The sequence below is a fragment of the Neopsephotus bourkii genome, unplaced genomic scaffold (genome assembly GCF_033783945.1).
Source record: "Neopsephotus bourkii isolate Nb327-2 ecotype Australia unplaced genomic scaffold, CSIRO-AGI_Nbou_v1 NB_1027, whole genome shotgun sequence".
Lineage (NCBI taxonomy): Eukaryota > Metazoa > Chordata > Aves > Psittaciformes > Psittacidae > Neopsephotus > Neopsephotus bourkii.
In genome coordinates this window covers 2991960-3019053 of record NW_026901516.1, presented here as the reverse complement: position 1 = coordinate 3019053, position 27094 = coordinate 2991960, and the positions used below count along the sequence as shown (strand labels likewise).

The following is a 27094-nucleotide window of genomic DNA, read 5'->3' as shown; positions in this document are numbered from 1 at the left end:
CCAGACCAAGATAATATTTGTGTAGCTGCGCACTGACATCATTCCTTTGCTCCCTGAGAACAGAATCAGTGGGTTGCAAGTGGGTCCTGTATTTCTGTGCTGGGCTGGTCGAGTCTTGCTTTCCTTTAGGCCAGAGTACAAAACCTCACCTCTTTGCAACTCCTCTGTCACCTGTTCAGGTCATCTGTGTGACTAGAGGCTGGTCTGTGCAATCATGGAACTTATTGCTGATCCCAGGATGCCCTGGTTTGGCATTAAGGGTAAACCATTTTAATAATCTAGTGTAAATCTCAGTTTTGTGCATGTCTTCAGCTCCATCCTGCAGAGAAACTCTTAAACTCTTTAGGAGTCTCTGCCTTTTCATATTATGCTAGGTAGGCTCAGCTTGCAAAAAGGAAAGTACATCGGCACCAGGCTTTCTTTTTTTATCGCTGCTAAATATCAGGCTGACAAGACGGATAATCTTTCTTGATTACTTCCTTCACGTTTTATTAGAACATGTTCCTGCATTCATTCAGATATTTAATTTCACTATTGATGGCTACTTCCTAAAACACAAACAATTCTGTCTTGGTTTGAAAGAACGTTTATATGATATCCAATAATTGCCTTAAGTGACAGCAACCACCATTACTAGCTCAATACATTCTCCAAGGTTGCTGGACTCAAGAGCATTTTCAACTACTAATTGTTTTTCTTCATGCTTCTTTGTTTTTCCCTTGGTTTGGTAATTAATTTCTTCATTCCTTCCTCAGGTTTTCATGTTCACACACTAATTTTCTTCCTCAAGCTCCTGAAATGTTTTTGTGTAACTTAACCTCCGGATAGAGCTGCTACCCTCCTGAGCATGCACCTACTTCTAACATGGGGTTCTGCTAAATGAGGTGACTCTAGATCTGCCCTCAGAAGAGTCCCTGCAGATTTATGCAGGTATGGCTGACTGTGGGGTTAGTTATTTACAGATAAAATACCTTTTCTCCTGGAGGTCCTCCAAGCATGAAATGTTTGACTGCTACATGTAGTGAGAAGGTCTAACTTTTTGCACTAGCTTTCTGGCTGGGAACTGTCTTGTCAGAGAGATCCTGACGAGCTGCTCTTTCACTGCTTGATCAAGGGACAGACAACGCCTAAAGGGGTTTTCTAAATAGTCATAGCATCACCAGGAGTTACACAGATAAAGACCTAGATGTGCTCAAAGGGAAAGCAGCAAGGATTTGCTATGGCTGTCAGACTCTGTGGAAATAATGACTCAGCCTCTGTGAATATGGAGGAGGGCACTGGCTTGGGTGATGACAGTGAGCTGCCATTATCTTCAGCACTCTCAACCCAAAGTTTTTGGCAGCATTAGTATGAAAATTACTCATGCTCAAGCAGCAGAGCTCAGACATGCCAGAACAAAATGCGTTACATGTACCCATTATAAACTGTTAGCTAGCAACAGGATCTATCCCTCAGCCCTATGAACTGCTATATTTGCTGTGACACGAATTCCCCACAGATTTTGCAATATCTGTGTGTAAATACTTTCAAATATTTACACTGGTTTACAAGATCGCTGCATGCAGTGGAAATCAGAAATGTGAAATTTGTTGACCTGCGCTGATCAAGTGATTAATATTATCTCAAATGAGAAAGTGTGCATTCTTGGAATACAGGATCTTTCATTATCTCATTTAAAGGAAAACTTTGTGTTATGAAGCATGTAGGCCTGTTAAGTTACGTGAAAGACATTCTGTCTGACTGCTCAACCTACCCATACATGCAAGCTACTATACATTAAAAAGATGGAGAACTTATATGTCCACTTCAAGACATTAAATTGCATGTAGTTGATATTGAAGCTTTTCCTGTCAAATTATTCCATCTTTTGGTTGTGATGGTGATAGAGATAATAGTGGCAGTTCTGGCTTTCTAACACTAAGATGGGTGAAAAAAGACCTTGCTAAAGCTGAAAGTGTGATTGTAACAATGCAGAAATGAAAAAGGACGCTCAGGGGCAAATGTAATATCTGAAAGAAGCTGTAACTCATTTATTGGAAATGACCAGGTTTCATACCACCCTCATCATCTTAAAGGATCACATTCAGTCCTCTCTGATGGCTTAAAAGTCTCTTTCCCTATATAATGTAATCTTTACAGACAGCTGCTAGAGAATGCAGCATAACAAAGGCAGGTGCTGAATATAAGATACATTTATGTTATAAGGTGAATTTCATACATTTTAGTTGAAGTTGATCCATCAGTTGCACACCATGATCTGATGTAGCTAAATGAGAGGCCCCATTTTGCTGGTAGGGTCACAGAACAGAAATCGTATGCATAGCCTGCAGCCCCAGTATAGTATTACAGCACTATGCATACACTTGATGGAGACAAGGAGACATGAGCAAACACTGCTAGCTCATTCACTCTGACCTCCTGTAGAGGATACCATAGCCTTATATTAAGAACACTAGTCTAAAAGCATGTTTGCAGATACTTGGAAAGAAAAGATTATCTCAAGGCAAACTGCTTCTATCTCATTTGCTAAATATAATTCCTTTACTAAATCATCTCTCTTGTCCCCTCCCTCCACCCCACCATGTAAATTGGCAGTTGGTGATGGTAAGACTGGTGATTCAGTGGGAGCCTGATTTTTTTTCCATCTTGTTAGTCCCTGCTGATAGTTTTGGGGCAGTCCTCCATAAAATCTGTTGTTTCGCAATTGGCAGCTAGCAGCTGACTATTTGCTCCACCTGGTGAGAAAGGATGTGGCAGTAATTTTCTGCAGGTCCTGGGGTGTGAGAAGAGCAATCACAGGTGAAAACTCTGGAGTAGTCCATGCTGCAGGCACAATGGGAGCCGAGTTTCATGTTGTGAGGGTCTGGACTTCCAGGTTAATAAATCCGAACTGCAGTGAGAATGTATTTGGTTCTGTGTGGTGTATGGACCTCTGACAGCAGGGTGTCAATGGGATTTGCTGATAATGGTTTTCCTGTGAGTTACCTTACATATAGGATTTTTTACAGCAGACAATCCTGAAAATCCTGACTATTTCAATTTATTTGCTTTTGAAAACACAGCTTGGCAGTTGGTTTTATTACACTGACACAAGCAGCAACTGTGTACCTAACACCAATTTCATGTCTGTGAAAGAAATAAAGGAAAATAAACAAAAAATTCCTGTTACTTTAATTCACTGCTGGAAGTTTCATTCAGTTTCATAAGCTTAGCTCTTTTTAGATGACCTGCAAATCTGAAACAAAGGAACATACAAATATATTTATAAATCAAAAGAGCATACAACATCACATATGCATGTAAACTTCAACATGTCCTGACCTTACATATATAATAAAAAAATAGCTTAAGACAGCTGTAGATGGAAAATGTGGTCGATGACAACCCAAAAATGTCAGGTTAAGGACGTGTGTACAGAGCCCACATTTCCTGCAGTTTCTTCTCCTAACATTCAAATAAAAACACTTCAATCACAACTGACAGAGAGCTTTGCAGTTTATAAACAACACAATAAATAATTTTATCTGTGCTTTAGTTTTACTGACAAATATTTGCCATGATGATTGTGAAGCTTTCCTAAACAATATATTTTGTACCTAAGCATTTAGCTTTAAAGGGGTAATTATGAAGCAGAGCACTTATTTGTAAAGCAAACAAAAGAATAACAGGCTGCTTTGTTTATTATTTAGCCGTTTTCCCATAGTAATTAGGATAACCCCCAAAATTACAAAACAGCAAAAACAGTTAAGTTTTTCCATTGCCAAAATTTTATTAAATTGCCAAATACACATTAAAAAAAAACAAACCACAAAACAAACAAAAAAACCCAAACAAACAAAAAAACTAACAAAAAAACCCCACCAAAATTAAAAACAAGTATAAACAATCATTCTACTTGTGAAGCCCAGATGAGGTGTGTATTAGTGTACTAGGAAAGGCACTTGAAAATAGGCTACATTTCATTAGTTGTTAACAAGTGCTTAATTGCCCATAGAGATGTTTTCCCACATAAAGGTGAGCCCTAAAATTATTTCAGATTCTCTCATGGAAGGGGTGACAGATCACATTCCTCTCTCCAGATGTTGAATAAGTCTATAGCAATGAAAGCATTGCAGGAATGCATTTGCAGAAGTCCATAGTCTGTCCCAAGTTACTTATTGAGTATTCTTAAATTTCATTCCAAAGATGGAGAGAGGGAAAATAACGACACCATCTGGAAATGGTGAATTCAATAGTCACAAATCTAAAGAAAGCCCTAGCCAGGAGAGTGGGTCATTTAAAGCATCCTTGAGAAAACTACCTTTGTTCATCAGGTTTACAATGACAGAGACAGAAAGAAGGTGGCTTACACTGGATTAATGAGTGAAATAGATAAATTCACTGCAAAATTCAAACACAGGGTAAAGGATGATTGCTTCCTATTAAGGAAACAATCTGCTCTGGCTCTTGTTTTCTTTAGGAGGAAGCAATGATTTACCACGTAAGAGCTTACCACAAAGAAGGCAGTAAGCTATTCTGTGTCCTTTGGGAAAAAAAATAAAAGGCATGAAATCAATGAGGGAAAACTAGATTGGTTATGAGGAAAAGTTTGCTAAAAATAAAGAAAAACCTTCCTGGGAAACCTAATTACTAGAGAGAAAGTAAGCGAAATCCTGGAGAGCATGGTTTATACACAATTGAGCTGAGCTGAGCCAAGGGAAATTAGCAGGAAACCTGTGAGATGTGTTAGATTTTATGATTCCATGGCTCCATCATGGCATTCACTTGCACTTTCTTCTACAGCATTTTGCAGCAGTGGAGCCTGAAGGCAGGAAAACCAGCTGTGGGTATACGACAGGAGAGAAATCCCCATAGCTAGAGAACTTTCTGGCATCATCCCTGTTTCCAGAACAGCTCTAAGCCTAGTTACCAGCCTGAACTGAAATAATGCTTCCAGATCTCCTCTTTGAACAGTCCAGTATTAGAAGCATACTTAGTTTTCCCAGACTACTGTTGATTTTCGTGTGCAAAGTTCTGCACTTTAGTGTTTGGAAAGATTTATTATGCTACTATGAAGATACAAAGTTTAATTGCCCATGCATGCTGCCAGCTCCCAAATCCATCTCATCTCCCAGTCTTAACTAAGAGCTCTTAGCAAGTGAGGTTATTCCCAGAACCAGGAGCATACATAATTCCAAGTAATGATCCAGCTAGGAGGAGGGATAAGACAATGAGATGTGCAGCTTCATCCACCCTGCTAGATCCTATGCAGAGCAGAACCATGATAGTCACCTCCATCAAATACTGCCAACAGACCTAGCTACATTAGCACAGTAATTAAACTAAAAGTTTATGGGTAAAAGAAGATGGCCTACCAGAGCAGTTACCATTGTCCCCGTGTAGTATCTTCATCTAAAAACCCAGCTGTGTTGCCTACAAACAGCAGGCAACAATAGGTTAACCTCTTGGTTATGCCCCCTCAAAAGATATCCATTGTTTTATATGTATCTCAACTTTCAGCTAAAGGAAAGTGTGTAAAGAGCAGTGAAATTGCTTCCAAATCTTAGGCTAGCCAGCATGCAACAAACTACACTCAGTACAGAGCATCTGACCTTGTTTTCCTGAGACTGCCCTTGTAATGGTACTTTATGGAACTGCAAGGCGTAGTGCAATACTGACGCGTGGCCATATGTGAATCATTATATGATGACCAAACACTTGGGATTAATGCCCACACTAGATTAAAATAAATAAATAGACAAACAAATAAATAAAATGTAGTTCTTTTTCTGTCCCTTTCCTACTATACAGTGATTGATTGTCAGTCTGCCTAGCCCTTATGCTACTTGCTACCCTCATGTGCCCTAGAATATCTCAGTAACTTTTTTTTTCTGGCACATATGAATACCATAATGTCATAGTCTGCTCAGTGTTTGAATTCAGGCTGTCAGAATGGGTTCAAAATATGTCCACTGGTTCTAGTAAGCAATGCAGACATTCAACATGTAGCACAATGCTGGGACTGGCTAAGAGAATCCCACACTGTTTTATTTCAATCTTCCTTTATCTGTGCTTCAGGGTGGCTGCCAGATTGTCATGTCACCGTATTTCTGGTTTTTATTCCAGGTATTTTAGGCTGGAAAAGAAGCTAGAATACTGGAATTACATATTTAATGGTATGGTGTCTTGTTTCAACAGATTGTGAATCACTTTGGAGGCACACTCAGTTTCATGTATCAGTTCATTTCTCTTTCGATTTATATAGACAGCTTGTCAACAGATGTTGAATCAGTGCAGAACTTTCTACTACCAGGAGTGCTGTTGGGAGTAAGAGAATTTTGTTTGTCTCACATTCAGGGTATGTGTAGAGACCAGAGCACAATATTCAGATTTTACTTCTCTGACATTAAGTAATGTAAAAGACAGTAAAATTGGTCTAAGGGGGGTTGGGGGGGAGAAGAGGAGTTCAGTCTGTGTATTGCCTAAGAGCAGTCAGTCTTAGCTGAGAAATACAGACTCCACAGTAAGGAGGGAGATGATCTGCTAAGATCTCTTCAATCAAAATTGAAAGACAAGCATGAAGAACATATCCTTCAAGATCTTTATGAATGCCTTTAAAGTATTTAAATCAAACAATTAAGTAATTCACAATTAATTTTGTGGTGAACACTGTGATACCAATAACTGAAACACCAAAGAAACTGTCTCCCAGCTAGGCATTCTAATACAATAGGCTTTTCTTTTCCAGGAGGTATCATAATCTAGCATTATTTGGCAGAAAAAAAGAGAAATGTTTCCCATTTTCTAGACCTAGGCAAACTAGAAACTACAATGTTACATAGATTTTACAAACACTGTTCAAAAGTCCTGGAAAAACAGACTTCTTTCAGAATCTTCTCATGGAAGTGATGAAGGTTTTCAGAGGAACGTCCTCCTTGCTTTACAAACCACATAACAACAGAATCCTTCTGGTGGTAGTTAAGGACCTCATTCATTCATCTGTGTAAGGGTAGCAGTCTTCAGATCTCGTATTTGGAGATGAGACATTTCTGGTAAAAGTACGATACCCTGATTTTTAGATGCCCTATCCAGGAAGACAGCACAGGACAACTCACAAAGGACTGGATCACAGGAAACCTTTAGTCCGATCTGCAGCACACAACTGGGTCAGCCATGGGGTCAGGCCAGGTTGCTCAGGACTTTATCCAGCCTTGTGTAGAAAACCTCCCTGCATGGAGCCTGCAAATCTAACACTTTGATCTAAGATGTAAACGTATTATAGCATGAGAACATACGTACACCCTGATTATCCAGTGTTAGAGAAGAGGGAGTAAGAGAAGGGGAGCTAATCTTAACCTTCCATTCATATCTGTGACTGGAAGCCCTCACCAGACTTTTAAAGACAGAATGAATTCGCTTTTTCAGAAAATCAATTTTTAGGACATCCTGAGGCATTTTCCATCCCTGCAGCTCATGACAGAGTAGTGGCTGCCATTTGAAGAACATTTTAGAATGGCAGTAAGATAATACACAAACCTTCAGAAAAAAATACTGCAGCTACTGTTGTCTTTCAGCTATTTTTTGAGACAGGAGCCCATTAGAATAAAATAGCTTCACAGTTAACTCACTGAAGTGCTTAAGTCAAGTTGGGTTTGCTTTTAGAGACTGAAAAACAAAACTTTGTAATAGCTGAAGAACAACAGATACTCTGAATTGCCTAATATTTCTGAATGAGCACACAACTTGCTTCGAAAGGCTTTGATAATTACCCCAGCATGCCAGTTACTGAGCAAATGAATTTTATACTGAGTTGCTTGCAGTTTAAAAAAAAAACCAAGCAAATGCCCCATAGCAATGCTCAGTACAGGCAAATTTTAGCCTCCTAACTGAGAAAAGGAGCACGTTGTAGGTGGTGCATTTCTAGCTAATTAGCTGAAAATTAAAAAAAGCTCAAGGAAATAAGATGAAACTACTTGCTGGAATGGCTTATGCCCTGGAGCAAAAGACACCTTCATAATGATAAAATGCTTTTAATCACCAAAGGTTCGTCTAATCGGCTCTATATTGATACACAACACACAGCACTGAAACTGTGCCAGTGTGGCCCATCCCAAAATTCACTGCATTAAATAATGGTACTTGGAATGGATTTCCCTAATCTAAAAAAACCTCTGAAGGTCTAATCTTTCCCCTTTGGAATAGGATCAGGCCAAACAAGCACAGTTTTGTCCCAGCTGCTACTCCAGTCATGGTTTTCATATTAAATTATTCTTTAAACATAAGAATCGCAGTTTCTGACTCTGAATGTGTATATGTGTGTGGGTGGCTGAGCTAGCTTTGCTGTAAACTCTGCAAAATCTCAGATGGAAACCTGGGCTGTGTGGAAAGCTGAGCAGGAGCGAGAGGTTTCCTAATAGGTCACAGCAATGGCTCATGTGGTTTCCATCCCACCTCACACCAGGGAAAGGTCCAAGTGCCAACGGAGCATTTAGGGGATTTACACAATGTGCACTAGCAGTCAGAGAAGCACTTGCGAGCATCGGTAACTGTAACCTACCATCCAAACCAAACCTTCCTCCATGGCTGTTGCTGCTAAGCTGAGCTGAAAATCTACACAGAAAATGTGCTTAAAGAGCTTTAATTGGTCTTACTGTAGAGCAAAAGTGGTTTTATTTCTACAAATTGACCTGTAACTTTTGTCAGGTTTCAGTTTTAATTCATGGCCTGTTACCTTTCTTCTCCAACTGCACCTACTGCTCCTGTCACTGCGAGGAGGCATCACCACACCAGCGCTGCCTCACTGCTTGCAAAACATGACGCTGCTAACTTTTTAACCATTGAGCTGCTTGTCTACCATGAGAAGCCATGAGAAACATGCAGAAACCTGCCAAGAATAGGGTTTCTGATGCAGGCGCTGGCTCTGTACCAACCCCGCTGACACAGACAGAGTGCCGCCACCTTTTCGTAATTCGTTTCTTTTTCACTCCACGTCAGGCTTCAGAAGGTGCCGATTACATTTATGTAGCTGATGAGCTTCCTAACCCAGTGTCCAATTTCACCTGCATGTTGAATTTTTAATCTGGTAAAGAACTTAAATCCGTATCTGGAATATGCCCTCTGCGCTGGAAGTACCTGTGGTGGAACAAGTATTATATAAGCTAAATGCACAGAGGGGAGGAAACTGGAGGGGGAGGGTATTTATCAAGTTGTAAAACAAGATTTGGCTTTATCCCAAAGCAATTAATTTATTCCTTTAACTGAAAAAAAAAATAATCAAGAAGCTTGATCTTTTCACTTATATATAACTTCAATCAGTCAATGGGTACAGTCTGAGCAGATCAATCTGAAGAAATATGTTTGCAGCATGTACTTATTGAGTGAAATTAAATCTACAACACTCAGAAGGTTAATCTGTATACCCTTATCAGAAGCCTCAGTGACTTTCATTACAATCTTCTGAGTGTATTACCTCAGGAAACTAAAATTCAGTAGGCATGTTGTTTTCCTCTAAAATCTCACTGGCCATCAGGGACTAGCTGATCTCTAATTTGAATACACGGTTCCATTTTTTTTTGTGAGGGCATATGGTTATCATAGTATCACATGCCTGCCAGATTGTCTAAAAAGGGAAGCATGTTCAAGACTTTTGAAATAGCAAACAACTAGCATATTCTGCTGTTAAACCTACTTCCCTCCCTCCTTCCTCCCCTTTTATTTCTAACAGGGAGCCAGACAAGCTACAGATGTGAGGGAAGTAGTCTTTTCTCACCAGAACTTCAGAAGTAGATCCATGGGTGGCTTTAAAGGAAAATAAGGAAAAATCTTTGTTCTCCGGGTCTCTTCTCAGCTGCTGACCTCTATAATGAACTGCGACTAGGGAGTGACTCAAGTGAGATAAAAGAGAGAAAATTTATAGCACCACAGTGAAACCATACATACACAACCCAACACAAACTGGAGCAGGATGGTTTAGCACTTGGATTGGAAACCCACAGGAACTCCCCTGTGCACAGATCTTGCCTGCCCATGGCTGCTGCAGATCCTGGGGCACTTTTCAATGAACGTGTCTTATTCCCAGTGTCTAAGCTCTGGTCGGGATAATTACACTCTGCTTAGTTAAACCCCCTGGAAATCAGAGCAGCACACAGCTTTCTACTCTGTGCTCTGAAACACTGCCTTGAGCAGGTTGGCAGTGCTCAGCTTCACACCAAAAGTGACTGTTTTGCTGGCTGGAGAAGTGATCCCTGTGTGCTGGCTATAACAGTGTGTAAGGCGATTTGAGACCTGTTAGGGTAAAACATGTAAAAACATGAAGTGTTATGTTACTGTTATTCCAAGAAAGGCCTTTTGCTGTAAGTGAGCAATGGGGCAGTGACTTGAAGCATGTCAGAAGTGTGTGCTGGGGTAATTCTGGGCATGTAGCACTGCAGTGAAATGCCTGAAGGGGAAGGGCTCGATAGAAGTGGTTTGAGCATAGCTCTGGGAAGTCCAGACTCCTCTGTGCTTACCCCATTTCAGCAAGAGCAAGAGCTATTTCTTCCAGGACTTCCTTGAAGGAACATAAGCGAAACTGAACGCCCATTAAAGAGAGATAACGTTACTTATCTACATGGCTAGTCTATTGTCAGAATAAGCTGATAACGTTTGCAAGGCGCATACGAAGTGCTAATAAGCACTAATTCCGTATTTTTTTTTTCTATGCATCCCGTTTCCCATAGACGAAATAAAGTTTTTACGCTACCTGTTTCAGTAGCTAATTTACAGGTACGACTTGCCTTTACCTGGCAGCTTAGATACATTTGTTTGCTCGCACAGGGAGAGGCTACCTCCGGATCCGTAACAGCAAACAAAACCTGTTAGCAAAGCGCTTAATCTCCTGGGCTCTCAGAGGCAGGAGCGGCGAGCAGCAATCCGCGCCGTCACACGGGCTCTGCAGCCACCGCGCCGCCGGGCAAACCCTCCCTTCACCTGCCCGGCAGGAAGAGACGCACCCCCGCTAGGCCTCGGTGGGGGCTCTCGTTCAGGCTGGGGCCCCAAAAGTTTCGCGGTGAAAGTTTGAGCGCCGGCGCCTCCCGGGAGCGGCGGGCAGGTGAGGGGCTGCCGCGGGGGGCGGAGGGAGGATGGGGGGGGGGGTAGCGTGTGCGCAGTGTTGGCGGGTTGCTGCGGGATGTCCTCCCGGCCCCGCAAGCGGTGGCTCCCCGGGTGCAGAGCTCCGCCGGCACCGCCCAGCCCCAGGGCGCAGGGAGTTCCCCAGCGGAGGCAGCGCCGCCGCCCCGGTACGTTTGTCGGGGACCGCCCGCAGGAGACGGATCGAGGGGGTGAGACGGGTACAGCGGGGCCAATTCCGGCTGTCTGCGGCGCGGAGCTCTCAGCCCCGGGAGCCGCCGCCGAGGGTCGTCCCTTCTTGCAGAGGGGGGCTGCCGGTCGTCCCCAAAAGTTTCGGGTAGTGCTGAGCCCCCCGCCGTTCTGCAGAGCCACCAACTTTTCTGCTGACTCCTCGACCGCCCCACGCACCGTCATACTGCGGGCATCGGGAATTCGGGGCATGTCTTCGCAACTAAAGAACTGTCTAGTGGTGCCCGTGCGTTTTCAAGCAGTAGAGTGGGTGGCTGGGGCGGGCTGCAAGTCTGCATGGCATGCTGATAACAGTTCTGTTCGCTGCAGTCGATAAACAACATCGTGTAAATTCACCAGTTTAAAAAATGCAAAATCTTGCTTTGACACAGCCCTTTTCTTACTCTTCCCTGTCCTAAGAGGAGGAAGAAAGTCCACCTGCAACCCTGCCAGAAGATTAAAAGCTACCAAGTTGCCTTCCTGTTAGCTCCAACTCCCCAAAATACAGGTGACTTCCGTGGGGACTGCTTGCTGACTTCTAGCAGTGCTGCAGGCAGGTAAGAGCTATGCATGCCAATCTTTGTCTGCTGAGGTGCAGTGGGGTCCCCAGTCCTGACCGGGAGCTGTTACAAAGAATAATAATATTTTTTCCTTTTTTCAAAACAAGATGTCCTGCAGCTGTAGAATGAAACCCTTGGTATGGAATAGTCTGGTAAACTGGTGAAGTTACAAACCCAGCACTTTTAGTGTTGGAGTGTCTTCTCTGTTCTCTTTATACAAGCAAAACTTTTAATGACTCTGATGTGTTAACTTACGTACTCATGGATAGGACAGCTCTGCATTTATCTGTTGTTAACACAAGCATACTTTTGTTTGTTTGTCTCTAAGGAATAATTAGTAGAACTTCAGCTTTAAATTAACCCACAAGTGGCTGAAAGTTGACATGTGGATTAAACTATATAGTCTGAAGTCCAATAGGTTTTATGGTTGAGGAGCAGGACCAGGTAAATGGTTGTATTTGTGCATGTTCTCAGAAGCAGTGCAGGTGCTATTGACTACTTTCAGTCACTCAGTATGAGCCCTATAGAAAAATTTAATGGCATCAGAAATTGACATATGCTTCTTTACTAAAAAAAAACTTTGCGTCCATTGTTTCATTTGAAGGAGTTTTTTTCCCTTTGGAAATATATTGAAAGGATAATGAGGAACTAGTGACTTTAATGGCCAAATCAAATGCAAACCATGTTTTCTTTGCCACATTAATAATTATGTACAACATGTTGTATGCTTTAAAGTGCATTAATAACTAAACATAATTGCTGTAACAACATTGTGGTCTGCAACGTAACAAGGGAGAGTGAAGTAGAAAAATGTTAAATATATGCAACTTGGCTGGGTGGGAAGTTACTTTGATGGTGTTGGTCTTTGGAATTTTGTGACTGCTCTGGAAATTTTGAATTTTTAAGCTCTATTTTTTTTAAAGGGGTTTTACTGTTTCAGGATTTTCAGTGGGTGAGTGAAGGACGCTCGTTTTGTTTAAACAGTTCTCTCCTTTGATAAGAAATCCCTACCTATTAATACAAAATACTTAACCATTTTTATCTTATGGAATGCTAACAAAATTCTCTTAACTTGATTTGCGAGGTTGGTAGGTAATAATCTTCCATTACTGCTAGTGATAAAAGTTGTGCAGGCCAGATGGTGCCTTCAGTTACATCTTGACACAACTTTCTTAGAAGCATCTCTTCAGGTGAAGAAATTGCTGAGGTATCAGCAGCACTGATGTACCAATGGGCCTGGATGCTCTGTATCTCCCTCTTTCTCACCAGGTACTGAAACACTGTTTGTCATGGGTTGAGAGAGAAACTCATCATTACATTGCACTGTCTGTACTCAGTCCTGTTGTACTGAGGCCTGCCAGCTTTTTTACCATACCCGTGATACACCTCAGTAGATTCCTATGGACAGGAAGGGAAGTTTGGTTTGTTTATTATTTTTATTTCAACAAATTTTCTCAGCAGCACTGAGTTTGGTTATCTTGATCTGGTTATGCACTTAATTCAAACTTCTGGAAGGACTTTGACTTCACTCAATCATAATACTCAGTGTAACTTGCTGGACAAATTAAACAGCAAATATTGTATGTTTATTCCTAGCAAACACTGGAATAAACTAGAATGCAGAGCAGCCCTGCCTGACAAGAGGAACTGTGCAAGCACTGTCGAGAGCTGGAGCTGTGCCTTGTGTTAGTTGTTGTAAAGCCAGAAAGTTGAGATATGAACAGTGGAAAGGCGATCCTGGAGGATCACCTATGCGCGAAGTAGGACAGAAGCTAACAGATGAGAAGTGAGGAAGGAGGGGGAGCATTGAAGTGAGAAGGTATCTGTGCCTTATTCTGCTGACTGAGCTAAAGTAGCCTGGGCCAGTATCCAGCAGGGCATTCGTTGGTACAAAATTTTCTTGCTGTGATGCTCCAGTGGAGGCATCAGAAAACGTGTTGCTTCTTGAGGTAAGGAAGGAAAGAGGGAAAAACGTATGGGATTGCAGTATCCTTTTCCTCCTTTTGCTTTCATTAATTCAGTTGTATCTAAGGAGATGCTGAGACAGTGGGAATTTGTGGTAACCCCCAATAATATGAATGCTTTGACCATTATAAAGAGCATCTGTTTTTTCCCATTAGTATTCTGCTGGCTAAGACACGCATCTTGATCATTTTTTTTGCAGGTGAGGGAAAATGGTGGAGGGGAATTGACAAAAATGTTTCTGAATTGTTTGAGGCAATCTAATGTTTTGCTTTTATATGGTTTTGATTTTATGACTAAGTGGTGGTGTAGGTAACAGCAGCAAGGAAATCTTATGTTAGGCAAGCACACTGCAAAGAGGTGCGATTTGTTTTGTGTGGTCTGGAATACGGAAAAGCCAGTAATGGTACCTGAGTGCTGGAGGTTCCTCTCCTCAGCTACAGGTGTGTTTGCTTGCCGGGGTGGATGATGTACTGAAATTAGGAATCATGCCAAAAGCAGGAGATGCACTCTTCCCCATTTTTGGGTGGCTGTGCTGATTCAATTGCTTGTGTTGGCCCTGCTCAGGAATGTGCGTCTTCCAGCTGGACCAAAAACAGAGTTGGAAAAATGCAAGGGTTTCACATTAGAGGAATGTGGATTCCTGAAACTGTTAAATTTGACAATGGCATTAAACAATTTGGCATCAAAAGTGAATGAATATAAACGTATCAAGCTTCTAAATTTTTGGTGCAAAGAGGTCTGTGTTGTCATCTAAGGCATAGTGGTACTCTGAAAGGACCTGAAGTTAGGGCTGTTTTGGTCACTATGACATTTTCTGTGAAGGCTTGAGTTGAAACATGTGAGACATTGGGGTCCATACTTTCAAAAGAGATGGGAGGGAAGTCAGGATAAAGTAAGAATCAAGTTCAGCATGGGTTAGAGGGATACAGCAGTTTCTTAGGCTACATTATTTTCCCCATTGCAAGCATCCTATTCAGCAGGATGGTCAAGTTATCACACCATGGAGCCATGTTGCCCAGAGCTGGAGGCAAGGAAAGATTTACAGCTTAACTAGGGATGCTGAACCTATGTCTGGATACAGCTGATCTCTTCTGAAAATACTTAGGTTGAAAGTAATTGCTTGTTGTCTCTTCCTTCACAGCCACAAGAGAGCATTCATCTTGATTAAAGAATATTTGCAGGTATTTCCTCTTTGCCATGATGCTAGAGAGTGTTATTCATGACCTTTGCTTTTTAATACTGAAGGAGCAAATTTGTCAGTGTTGTGCAGCCATTTTTCAAGTCCTACTAGAAGACTGCTAGACACAGACTTTTCTTAACGTCGCTATCATTTTTTCATACGTGGGTTACAAATCACTACCTTAAATAAACTACTTATTCAAGCTGAAAAGCCTGAAAAAATCTGATAAGGTAGCAGAATAGCTTCAGATTTTTGATGGGTTTGATGTATTTAGAATAACCTATGCTAAAATAGGTAGTCTTAATTAAAACCGATGCTGCTTCTGTTTAAAATTAATCTTAAAACTTAGACAACGCATACTCAAATAATACAATTTCATATAAATTAAATTTAAATAAAGTAATTGCAAGCAGCGTGAAAACTCTTGATACAAAGGTAATTGTAGTGACTGTGATGGTGGAGTAAATTTGCTATAGCGTGTTTGATAGTTAAAAAATTCATCTTGAACTGCTGTTGCCTTCTAGGAACTTCTATCCACACAAAACTGAAACTACCCTAGTAGAAGAAACGTCTGTTTTCTTACCCACAGATTAAATTTCTTGGAAGTGCTCTTGATTTTACTATGCATCTGATGATGCAGGGCTGATAACATGGTGCTGCATGCAACCATGATGGTGTTTGCTCAAGGTCAGCTGTATATCATGTGCTATAGATGCATGTGATGGCTGGTATAGATAAAGGAAGAGCCATCAGCACTGTGCCTTAGGTAAATCCTTTGAGGGCTTTAGTTCGATTGAACCACTTCTTCCTGGAACAGTTTTTAGCTGAATGTTACATGGCAAATGTGTGAGCCCTCCTCGTGGTGACAAGAGCTGGGCAATAAGGGATGAGGAGAGCAAGTGGCTGGAGAGAGCAGCAGTGCCAGCCTCTTGTGTTGGAAAAGTTCATGGTTCGTGGAGATGTGGTGTGAGATACTTTGTTTTCAGCATCATCCATGTGGCCTGAGGAAAGTTTTCTTGCCCACTCAAGGACACTAGTTCTCAGAAAGGGCAATTCATAATGCAACAGCTTTGTGTAGTCAGAGATGGAAACAAATGATAAAATCACAAAAGTGGGCTTATTTGGAACAATGCCGCTATTCATGGTTTGTGTCTGGATCACTAGCTTTTTTATCATGAGAAAGTTATGAATCCCAAACAACTTTTCCAAAATAAACTGATTCCTGCTTTCTAGTACCTCCACTTTGATTAATTTCTGTCAAAGATGCTCATTCAGATGTGCATGTCTTATTTATTTGGCTTTTTTGTTTCTATTCCAGATGCTGTCGATGTCATTCTACATGAACAACACAGCTTTTGTCTGGGGGAAAACAGAAGAGGTTTGTATTTGTTAGTCCTTTGACTAATGGCTCTTAAAGCATTACTTATGCTGGGAAGCTTCTGTCTTGTCAGCAGAGTGACTTCTGAAGACATGCAAACAGTGCATTTGCTGCATGACTGAAGTTAGGTGCAAAGACCTAAGTAAACCTTTTGGCATAAAAAAAGAAAACTGCAAGTCTGAGAGTGCTGAGAGCACTGTAGGGGAAGGTGCAAGAGGTAACAGCTAGTGAAGCGCGTTTTCTTTGGCTTTCCCCAGTCTTCACTGCTTCCTTCCAGTCCTGTGCATCATCACAGTAGCTGCAAACAGGTACATGTATATAACACACAGGTAATGCCATCTCTGCAGAATCAAGGCAGTAGGAACTAGGTGCAATAAAGCACCTAGTTGTCTTCCTTCCATATTCCAGATTCAATCCAGATACATAGAGGCCATACAAAACACTTCAGACAGAACATTTACATTCTGTTAATGTCTAGCTGTCTTCTACAGAACAATTATGTATGAAAGTATTAATATTTAAACTCTGGTTTACAGTTTTTGCAGGCTAGTACATTGCTTTAGAGCAATGTATAGTCTTAATGGCATGGAACTGGGGGAAAAAAACCAAACAACACTTTAAAGCTCTGCATGCAGTTTTGTTGTTCTTGAAATCTTTTGTCTTTTAAACACAGTTACTTTGTTCATTCAACAGCTATTTTTTAATGGGAGTTCCTGCTAAGCCGTGTGTGTGTGTGTGTGTGTGTGTGTGTGTGTGTGTGTGTGTGTATGTAACAGAGGAATTACAGATGTAACAGAGCTGAGTTACTTAAAAAAAATTACAAACTTACGGAACCTGCAGCTCTTGTATACTTCAGAATAACTCTTAAATGCCTGCATTTTTTTTTTCTTTATTTGGAGGCTCATGTACGTTAGCTCTGTTAACAGATTTCTGTTGCAAATATTTTTCAGTAGACTGTCTTCGTTTAAAAGCTTGAGTTTTTCTTTGCGTTCTTTGTGGGAGTTTACCAGACACATCTATCCAATATGCACTTATAAGGGTTTCCATTTTGTTGAATTTTAACACTTTTCTTTTTGCTGACCAGGTCAGTTTCAACAGTTGCTTTTCAGCTTCTAGTAACATGCTTCCAGCATTCTGATTCAGGTTAAAGAGTTGGCTTTTTTATGACCCACCGTGTTTTCTAACTTAATTTTATAGCCTTTTTTCTGGCATGTGCAGGGCATCAGGCATAATACTTCCTTTTTCTGAGCCCTCTGCTCTGCAAGAAAGTAATCTTTTTGGTAAGGTTTCACATTCAGTCTCATTTCTGTTGAACTTAGTGGTGCGAATTGGGTTTTTGCAAGTCCTTCCCAAGTTGCAAAATAGCTGAGTAAAAAGTTGATCCACTCATTTCCTTTCTGCAGCATTACTGATATTATCTTACAATGATATCTGCAAAACTAGGATTCATGTTTGAGGGTAAATATCAAAGTATGACTCCCGGAAGCATAGGCTGAACTGATGTCAAGGCACTGTGAGTGGAATTGTGTTATGGGGGTGACTGCAGACATCCTTCCTTGGGCACACAGGGTCATGCAGTCCAGAAACAGAGGCACTGGGTTGCCCATCACAAGGAACTGGCAGCACCAGGGTGGAACCTGGCCACCCAGGATGCCTCCAGCTGCTGCTGTAGCTGCTCAGCTGTGATAGTTGGTGGGCACTGGTTGACTGGTGTGACACCTGGGCATCTCCCTGCGGGTGTCACCTCCCTCCATTAACAACAGCAAGGCAATGTTTGGTGGTGTGGAGTTGGAATGTTTTCTGCAGCCACCTTGAGAAACACTTGGAACTCATCCAGGGGTAGAAGGAGCATTGAGATTGTGAGCAGAAATCTAAGCATTGAAAATAATAGCTTGTAAAAGTTCCAGTTTGTATATAATATGCTGTTTGCACAGTCTCTGATGAAGAATAAGAATGTAACACAAGAACTAGCTCCATCTTTTGTTTTCCAGGTTGGTGTCTCAGGGGAAGATGCTGAAGAAGATGCAGGCACGCTGAAGATTTCCGGGAAGTGAGCCATGTGTCCCTCTGAAAGCTGAAAAGTAACTCCCTGCTAGGGTCATGAATCTAAGACAAGTTTTTGTGTCTGTACTGATGTTTGGAGTAGCTGGTCTACTCCTCTTCGTGTATCTGCAAGTTTGGATTGAAGAACAACATACAGGTAAAGTAGACTTTCTCGCTTTCACTTTCTCTTTTTTTTTTTCTTTTTTTGATGTAGTTGTGTCCTTTATTTAAAAGATTACTGTAATGTCTGTTGAATACATGTGGGTAGTTGGGGGATTCCCCCCATTTGGCAGTAGAATGGCACTGAAAACAGACTTGTTTTAATTGCTACACTTCATAAGCATTAAGAGACTTCTTGAGTCACATAAGATGCCCCCAGCTACTGGATCATATTGTATCAGCTTCATTTGCAAAAGCAAGTGATGCAAAAGCATACTGTGTATGTGTGAAGCCAAGCAAGTCATGTTTAGAAATAGTTCTGTATGATGATTTTCTGTGGGTTTTGTACATTTACTGTGGCAAAGCAATTCTTTGAGAATTACTGATATGTCTGGTAGACAAAATTGGTCTTTACAGCAGCAATGCTCATGTGGAATCATCCTATCCTATTTTTTCTGTTATTTGAGACAGAGTTAGATACTTAACTTACAAGACTTTTTTTTATATATAGCAGCAGAGTCATATTGCAACTTCCGGTAAGTCTGTGCTAGCACTCAGAATTATGCTTACGAGTTGAATTTCTGTTATTCCCCATTTACCGTATTTTGGTTTGCACCAGAGCTTGATCTAATTGCTTTATGGATGAAACTAAACTATGCTATTTATCTCAGCCTCTGGCAGATTGTTAGCTCACAGAATCAGCCTAAAGTTAGTCTGAACTAACCCCCCTGGAACTGAGTAGGATGGATATCAGTAAGGTCCTTAACACCCATTGTTTTGCACTGCAGGTCTACTTAGTTTGTGCCATGTTTCTTGATGTGGTATCCTTGATTTTAGTTGCATACTATTTTTTTGTTTTGGGGTTGTTAGGGTTTGGCTTTTTGTTTGTTTGTTGTTTGTTCATTTTACCACATTAACAATCCAGAATATTCCCAACTTGTTAAGAAGTCCTGACATTTATGTCCTATCATCTCTTGCTCAGCTTCCATTTCCTCTGTAAAACTCTGTAGTATGCTGATACCATTGTGAAGAAATACATCTCTAAAACCACATTAGTCTTCTGGCTTTATTGATCTGTGCTTTTTTTCTATATGAGCTGCTAGGCTCCAGGATGTTTTAGAGAGCAGTGGTGAGGGGGAGAACCTAGTGAATCACTCTTGCAGTTGTTTGACAATGACCTTGAGGGGTTTTTTCAACTAAACTGCAATGATCACAACATTAATTTCAGATTGTTAATGTCTCTGGACTGGTCCAAGACATTTGCAATCTTGTGTTTTGTTAATGTATGTTAATTTTGTTAATCTGGTAAAAGAGGTAGCACAGACTCCTGTGGGAAAGGTTCTCTTGTAATCAGCTGTTGACACCAGGGTGCTGGCAGAAACAGAGTCTGCTGGGGGGGGGGGGGGGGGGGCGGGGGAAGGCTTCCTTGGAAATCTCTACTCTTGTCAGGAATGTAAAGGTCAGATATCCTTGCTTTCAAGGTAGTTCAGGAATGTAGATGATAACTGTAGATTATTGATTTATTTACTTGCTGACATTCTTCACATTCCTTGCATCTTTTCTTGAGCTGCAATTAACCTTTTTCTTTTCCTTGAAGTGCTCCTTGTTCCTATTTCTCACTGCTTTTTCCTTTCTTTTTGTCTGTATCTATCTACCATTTAAAAGAAACGGGGGAAAAAAGATAATAAAAGGGGAGTTAGAACACAGAGTATTCTTTTGGGCAACCAGATGCTTTCTTTGGGGTTTTCTTTGATGTATTGCCATAATCTTCAGGCGAGAGGCTTCTCCTAGTACACATAAGTCATTTCCATGTGAAAACATTTCTGTAATAAAACGGAAACCTTTGGAGAACAACAGAATGGTTAGAGAGCTTAAAGTGTGGCTGCAATTTTGAGTGCCCTTTTATCCTACTGGGCTGCTGCTGGGACAGCACTTCAGCAAGATCCAAAAAGAAGAATTTTGGCATTGTCTACAGTTGCTAAGTCCTGCACGTCAGAAAGATCATGGTGAAAAATCAGTCTTTGGTGTCTGCTCTTGCCTCTTCTTCCAATTTACCATGAAGAGAACCATTCTTTTTTATTTCAAACACCTGTGTCTCCTCTAAACCTTCTGCAGCTCAGTTCTCTAATGTTGCCCCCTGTATGCTGCTTAAGAGCCGATATGAAGTAAAACATATTTGAGTATTCACAATATACATTCAGTTATGGGCATTTTGCAATTTTTATGTTTTTTCCCCTCTTCTGCTGTGTTTTTCATATTGCCATGTATTGTGCACTGTGGCTTTTTTGGGATGAGCTGTGTCTAGAAAATCCCAAATTGACAAGTATCTTTACAAGGATTTTATTTGTTCCTTTAATCGTATCGCTAGTCACACAGCTGTAAGACAGCAAGATTTAATCTGCAAGTGGCTGAGCATGTGATTTGATGTTCTATTAAGAAATGGAAACTGTGCCTCATGCTTCTCAACTGCCATGCTATGAGCCTGTAGAGACAAGTGTGTGTTGTAGGCAGAACTATTTTTATCTTCCACAGTGCCCTGCTCAAGACTTTGCATTCACATTTGTATTTAGTTGCAGAAGGATGGAAAGTTGGATGTGTTCGAGTTCAGGAAAGTATCTGTTGTTCATGAGTGAGGTGCTGCTGTTTGCCATGCATTCCTCTGAATATCTGACTTGGAGCCTTTATAAATCCAAAAGAGAGAGTACATTTTACTTGATTGTTGTTTGTAATGTTCATATTTCTCAGACTTTTCTCACTGTGGTGTGAATGATTGCCAGTCAGATATAGATATTGTAGGGAATCGGAAAATTGTATAGTAATTTACAATTTCCTCATTAGAGTTTGTCCGACTATACTAAAGTCAGATGATTGCTTTCACATTCACCATTCTAATTGCTACCTTTTCCCTTTCTAGCTTTTCATAATTTTTCCCACTAGACCTAATGCCACTTTTTTTCATAGTTGGATTCCTTTCTCTGTCTCTCTTCTTCTACTTGCTCTTCATACCTCTAAGATCCTAACTTTGATTTGATTCCCCCATTTGCCTTATTTTCTTCTAGACCTTATTTTATCTAAGCATGTTTTTTTCCTCATTTACTTTTGCAGACTACTTCCCTCACCATCCAAATTATCCAGCCCAGGAGCACCTTCCCTAATCTTTCATCCTGTCTGTGTACTTCAGATGCACCTGCAGGCTCAGCAGCTGTATGTGCCTTTCAGCACAGCCACATGTTTTGCTCCCTCCCACTGTGCTTGGACTCTTCAGATTATTTCCAATCACGTTCATAATCCCTATAAATTAAAAAAGAGAAAAATCTTTCATTTTACAAGTGTCTAAGAAACAGATGGTATCTACACAGTGGTCCTCTCTGATGGCTTTTCAGAGACATTAGCAGACTGAGAGAACAGGTGAGTTTCTTGGTTTGGCTCTGTGCATGAAGTTTATGAAGACAGGATGATTTATCCTTACTCAAATGTAGAAGAGCCCTTCTGTGGGTGTCTTCAGTTCACCTCAGTGAAGCAGTGTGGAACAGGCTTGTCAAGAAGAGTCCAGCATGAGTGTAAACACATACAGACTTCATCTGTCTGAAAAATTCATTGACATAAATGCTGATAATGCAATATATATGAAGCACTTCAGGTTCTGCATATATAAATATATTCACTTACATATAAACTCATATACATAGATAAAGCCTGATGTGAATTCACCTAAATCTCAAAGCTTTACTTGACAGTCTTCCATATGATCTTGCATTCCCCAGTGAAAGCACCAGATATTGCGGCACTGGTTAGAAAGCAATTACTATTTATTGCAAGCTTAGTAATTCCCAGCACTGTTAATCTTACACAGGGGAAGCGAACTGCTGGGTCTTCCAGAACTAATGTGGAGTTTTATACCATGAATCACCTGAATTAGGGGGGTTTGAGGTGCAAAGGACACTTGCATTTTACTCCTGCTGCATTATAGATGTGAAATTGATTTTAAGTTAGGGATTCTGATTTTGTACTTTAAAACTCTTATTTTTTTGGGGTTGTCTGATGTGATTTAGTGTGACTGATTACTACAAGATAATCTGTAAAATCTTTGCTGCTTGTGTGGGTTGATTTCTATTTAAACCTTGCCCGAGTGGAGCTATGTGAATGTGGCTCAAAGTTCACACATAATGCATTGCACAGGCAACTGTTTACACAGAAGTCATAGTTTTCCTAGGCATTCTTCAGTAAATACATTAAACTAACATACTTGTAGAAACCAGGTTTGTAAGTAAAGGAGATACTGCTCAATAGTAATTATTAATCATGAATAATTTAGTTCTTTTAGTAACCTTGAAATATTTCTGTTGTCAAAGTCTTGTGTAGTTTATGGGAGGCTTCTCTGCTGGAGAATGCTAATATGCAAGCATATCTTCCTGGTTTGCAATGTCCAGCTACTAATGAGGCTGTTCTAGTGAGGCTGGGTGTGTTTAGGTTTTACCCTTCTGGTCAGAATATGCTGTCTTCTGTGTCAAAAAGTGGTTTTGTTTCTTTGCTTTTTTAGAAAGCTGCCTCCTTATGGGATTGAAACAAAAAACAAAAAACAAAAAAAAAAGGAGGATTCAGTAGGATCAGTAAATGCTGCTTGAGTTGTTGAAGTCCCAGGAATACTAGGTGAATTTCGCCATGTAATGAGTTTCCTTCCCCCTCTCTCCACCTCCCGCCTTTAAGCTGTAGCGAGAGAACAATTGTCTGCATTAAAAAAACTCTATTAAGAAACAGGTAGAGATTGATACTTTGTCAAACCATAATGATCTAAAAACATAAATAAAAACTAAGTATAAGAAATTACGGTTTTCAGAGGTAGTGACTGTAGAGTCTCGCACCATCTTCAGCAGCTGCAAAACCCAGACGCTTTAAGGAAAATAAATGTTCATGCTGGTGCATATAACACGTAAGACTGTAATTTTCTGTTTGTGAGGATGTTCTTCCTAGATCTGTCTGTTTAGCAGCCCTCAATCTTGCATCTCCTTCACTTTTATCGCTCCTTCAGCTAAATTGCATCTGATTTTAGAAATCCTTCTTCTTTAAAAGAAATTCTTGCCATGCTGGGTTTTTTTTTTGAGGGCATTGAGGAAGAGCATGTCTAAGTTGGTGGTATGTTTTAATCATTTGGTATTTAGCTTCTGTGTTGTAGTGGTATTAAAAAAAAGAACACTAGATGGGATGAGTTTTCTGTGGCTCCTCTCAGCTATAGATTCAATGACGTTTCTGCAGAAGAACGTGGCATTTTACTTGTTATTATGTATAAGCTTTTGACAACCCACTCAACCTTGTTCATATCCAGACCACAGAGATCTACTTCTAGAAAAGTGTAGCACATACCTTAATTGTACTGGGGACACCTAAACATACTTTTCCTTGCCCGTTTTCAAACTACAAAATTCAAAAGAGGCTAATACAACTTTATTATATCTCTAGGTATGTAACTGCTCTCACTTTAGAATTTGTATTGTAACTGCTGCTGGAGGGTTTTTGGGCTTGGTATTGGAATACTTACATAGTGGGCTGCCCTCTTCCTTTGGTAGGTTGAGTGTCAGTCATGCTGTCTTCAAAATGCTGGTTTGAGTTGGATATGAAACATGTATTTTCCAGTTATTCAGATCCTTGGAGCAGAACGTTTATATGACATTTGTAAATGCAATTTTACATGGAGCTTTTAGCAGTCATTCTATTTTGCAGCTATGCTTTGTTTTACATGGCATATGTTATTCAAATTCTGTTTGATTTTCTAGCAGATGTGCTGTCAATGAGGTCAATTTTCAGTTACTGTCCGCCAGTGTTGTTGCTTTTAATAACTTTCAGTTCATATCACCTCTTCAGTTCCAGAAAGTCCTTTGCTTAGAAGCAGATTATCCAGACAATGAAGCCCTGCAGTCTTGTCTCTTCAGTGTGCTGATTGTATGATGCTGTACTGTTTAAGACATATATATAGCTTTACACAGCAAAAATACCATAGAGGAAATTTTTACCTGGCAGGTCACTTAGAAGTAATGGTAGAAAAACTCTGAGGTGAAAGTTTCTCTGCTCCTGACTTGTTCCATTTTCCTTAAGTGTACAGCACATTTTTAGAATAGCAAGTGGTTGCTGCTGGAGTACATTTAAGTACATTTAAGGCTGCTTACCTCTGTGTCTGATGTTGAACTACTTTGATATGTCGCTTGATTACAAACAGTCCTGTTAGAGCATGTGATTTGGTCTCTGCCAAAAACCTTTGGCTTCTTAACTACAATTAAATTAGGAATTCTGGTATTTGTTTTTAGTGTGAGCAAATGCATATATGTATGCATGCATGCTTAATTTTAGTATCCTCTTTATTTCCCTTCTTTATGTGGGAGTAGGGACTGCTGGTGGGAGAAATATTTTGAAGAGAAATCTCATGGCTGTCAGATATTTGGATACATGAAGATCAGTTTATATGGAAGAAATGTTTTGGTGTTCAGCCTCAAAAGCCTTTGGTTCTGTCATTTTGCTTCCATTTTACTAATTTGGTGTTACTATAAACAGGTTATTGCTATAAATTAGGGATAATTCTTGATCATTTTGCAACATCTGTGAAATAAACACTTCAAGAGGCTGACAGGTTACGAGTAATGGGAGCCATTTCGGTATACAAGGGATTAATATCCTACAAATGATGTGTATGATTTAGCTGAAAAAAATGTGATGTATATCTCAGAGAAAAAGATTCAGGGAGGAAAAAAATAAGATGATTTCCTTAGAAAAAAATGAGTTGTTTATTTTTTTCCTGCTTGCTTGAGGTTTTTTGTTTGCTTGCTTTTATTTTTAATTTAAAGGTAAACATTATTGCGTGGCAGTATGGAGATTGGCTGGCATTCAAGTCTGGGTTTCGGCTGCCTCAAATATCTCACTTGCATTTTTTTGGGGGGGAGGTGTATTTATGTTAATGGCATATTCAAAGAAAAAGAATGTTTCTGCATTTTTACAGTATTTCTGTGGAAGCCATTTCTTGACTGCCAGTTTGAAACTGGAAAGATTCGTTGTCGCATCAGCATATAGTGTTTTCCTTCCCAGCTCCTCCAACTTTGAGCCTGGTGGATGTATCTGTAGGAGTGAATGTAACTGTCTTCAGTCACAAAAGAGAATTAGTTGAGTATTATCAAGTGCTATGTTTAAACAACAAAAAGCACCTAAGGAACGTTCCAAAGTTTGTTCACATCTGTCCAAAGTCAGGGTGAATGACTGAGTCAGCTTAAAGGCTCTTCTTTTGGTAAAACTTTAAGTATTCATTACTCAAGAAAAACTGCAAAATATGCTGTTTTTTAAGCATTGCCCTGTACAAAGATGAAACCGTTCCCAGGCATGTATGAGCCTCACTTGATATAAAATGATGGGGAATAAAATAGCACACATTCCATTTGCTTTGGGTTTTGATTGGTTTGATCTTGATTTAGCAAAGATGTGCAGCAGCATCCTGTGCTGCCAGGAAAGCCTTAGTTGGCAGCATGTGGTAACAGTATTTTTCAACCTATAAAATATTATTCCCTACAGTAGTTCTTTAGGAACTCCCACGCTTTCTAGTCCCACTCATATCCATGAAAAATGATTGTTTCCTTACTACATTGAGAGCCTCCCCACAGTAACAACATCCAGCACCATCACTGACCTCTATTAAACCTGTGTGATACCTGCTAGCAAATACAATTTGTTCCTCACAGCTTTGTTGTTTCAAATGATTTTGTTTATATTATAACCATGAAGCTTTCTATCATGCAGTTCCTGGCAGAAATCCACAGGGCATAGCTCTAGCAAAATCTGTCTGAGTAGATACAGTTTTTGTCTCTTAATCCTCTGGCTTCTTAGGAGCTATGCTTAGCACCATCTACAAGGGATGATGACATGAGCTATCAAAATGTCTGAGCAATGATAAAAATCTCCTTTGTTTTTTTTTTTTTGGGGGTGACTAAGAATGATAAGCAAAGAAAATTCAAGTCTTCACATCACCTATTTAATAATAATTTTCCTGTTTCCAGTTCCATTATATTCTAAAAATAAAAGTAAGGCATGGTCAAAGCTAGCCTTTTCCAAACTAATACTTTTGGTTTGATTTGGGGATTTTTGTTGGCTCAAGGATGCTGCAGTGCTGAAGCTCCTGTAATGGCAGGAGCAGGATATGGGGTAAGTGGTGTGAGGCAGTGGTTGTAAGGAGTTCAGTTCACATGCAAAAACCTGCTATGAGCCAAGCAGACAATGGGATGGAAAACTTGAAGGAAGTTGTTGGCATTGGAGAATTGAGTTTCTTGAGAAACAGACATCACAAGGCAATAGTTGTCTCCTGGCAGAGAATTTCATTGCCCTCAAATGTAATGAATGATGGCCTAACAGCCACAATATTTGACATGCACCTCGGGGTATGTCTTCTGTGCGTCACGGACACTGGGTAACATCCAGAAAAGTAACTGAAGATCAGCAGCCTAAGGTTAAGAATAATCAGAATCA

The 27094-nt window shown here is 40.3% G+C and overlaps 1 protein-coding gene across 3 annotated transcripts in view; it reads left to right on the top strand.

Annotated features, from left to right (window-relative positions):
• The first annotated feature begins 10979 nt into the window (after window positions 1-10979).
• The window catches only part of CHST9 (carbohydrate sulfotransferase 9), an 85672-nt gene continuing 69557 nt past the window's right edge, over window positions 10980-27094 (top strand). The window contains exons 1-4 of one of the 3 annotated variants that reach the window (XM_061360550.1): window positions 10980-11068; window positions 11734-11870; window positions 16337-16396; window positions 18388-18596. In XM_061360550.1, the coding sequence (XP_061216534.1) occupies window positions 18497-18596 (100 nt within the window). In that variant the 5' untranslated portion in view covers window positions 10980-11068; window positions 11734-11870; window positions 16337-16396; window positions 18388-18496. Of the gene's footprint in view, window positions 11069-11733; window positions 11871-16336; window positions 16397-18387; window positions 18597-21695; window positions 22007-27094 lie in introns of those variants that run through there. The other 2 variants (XM_061360552.1, XM_061360551.1) reach the window with 2 other exon arrangements.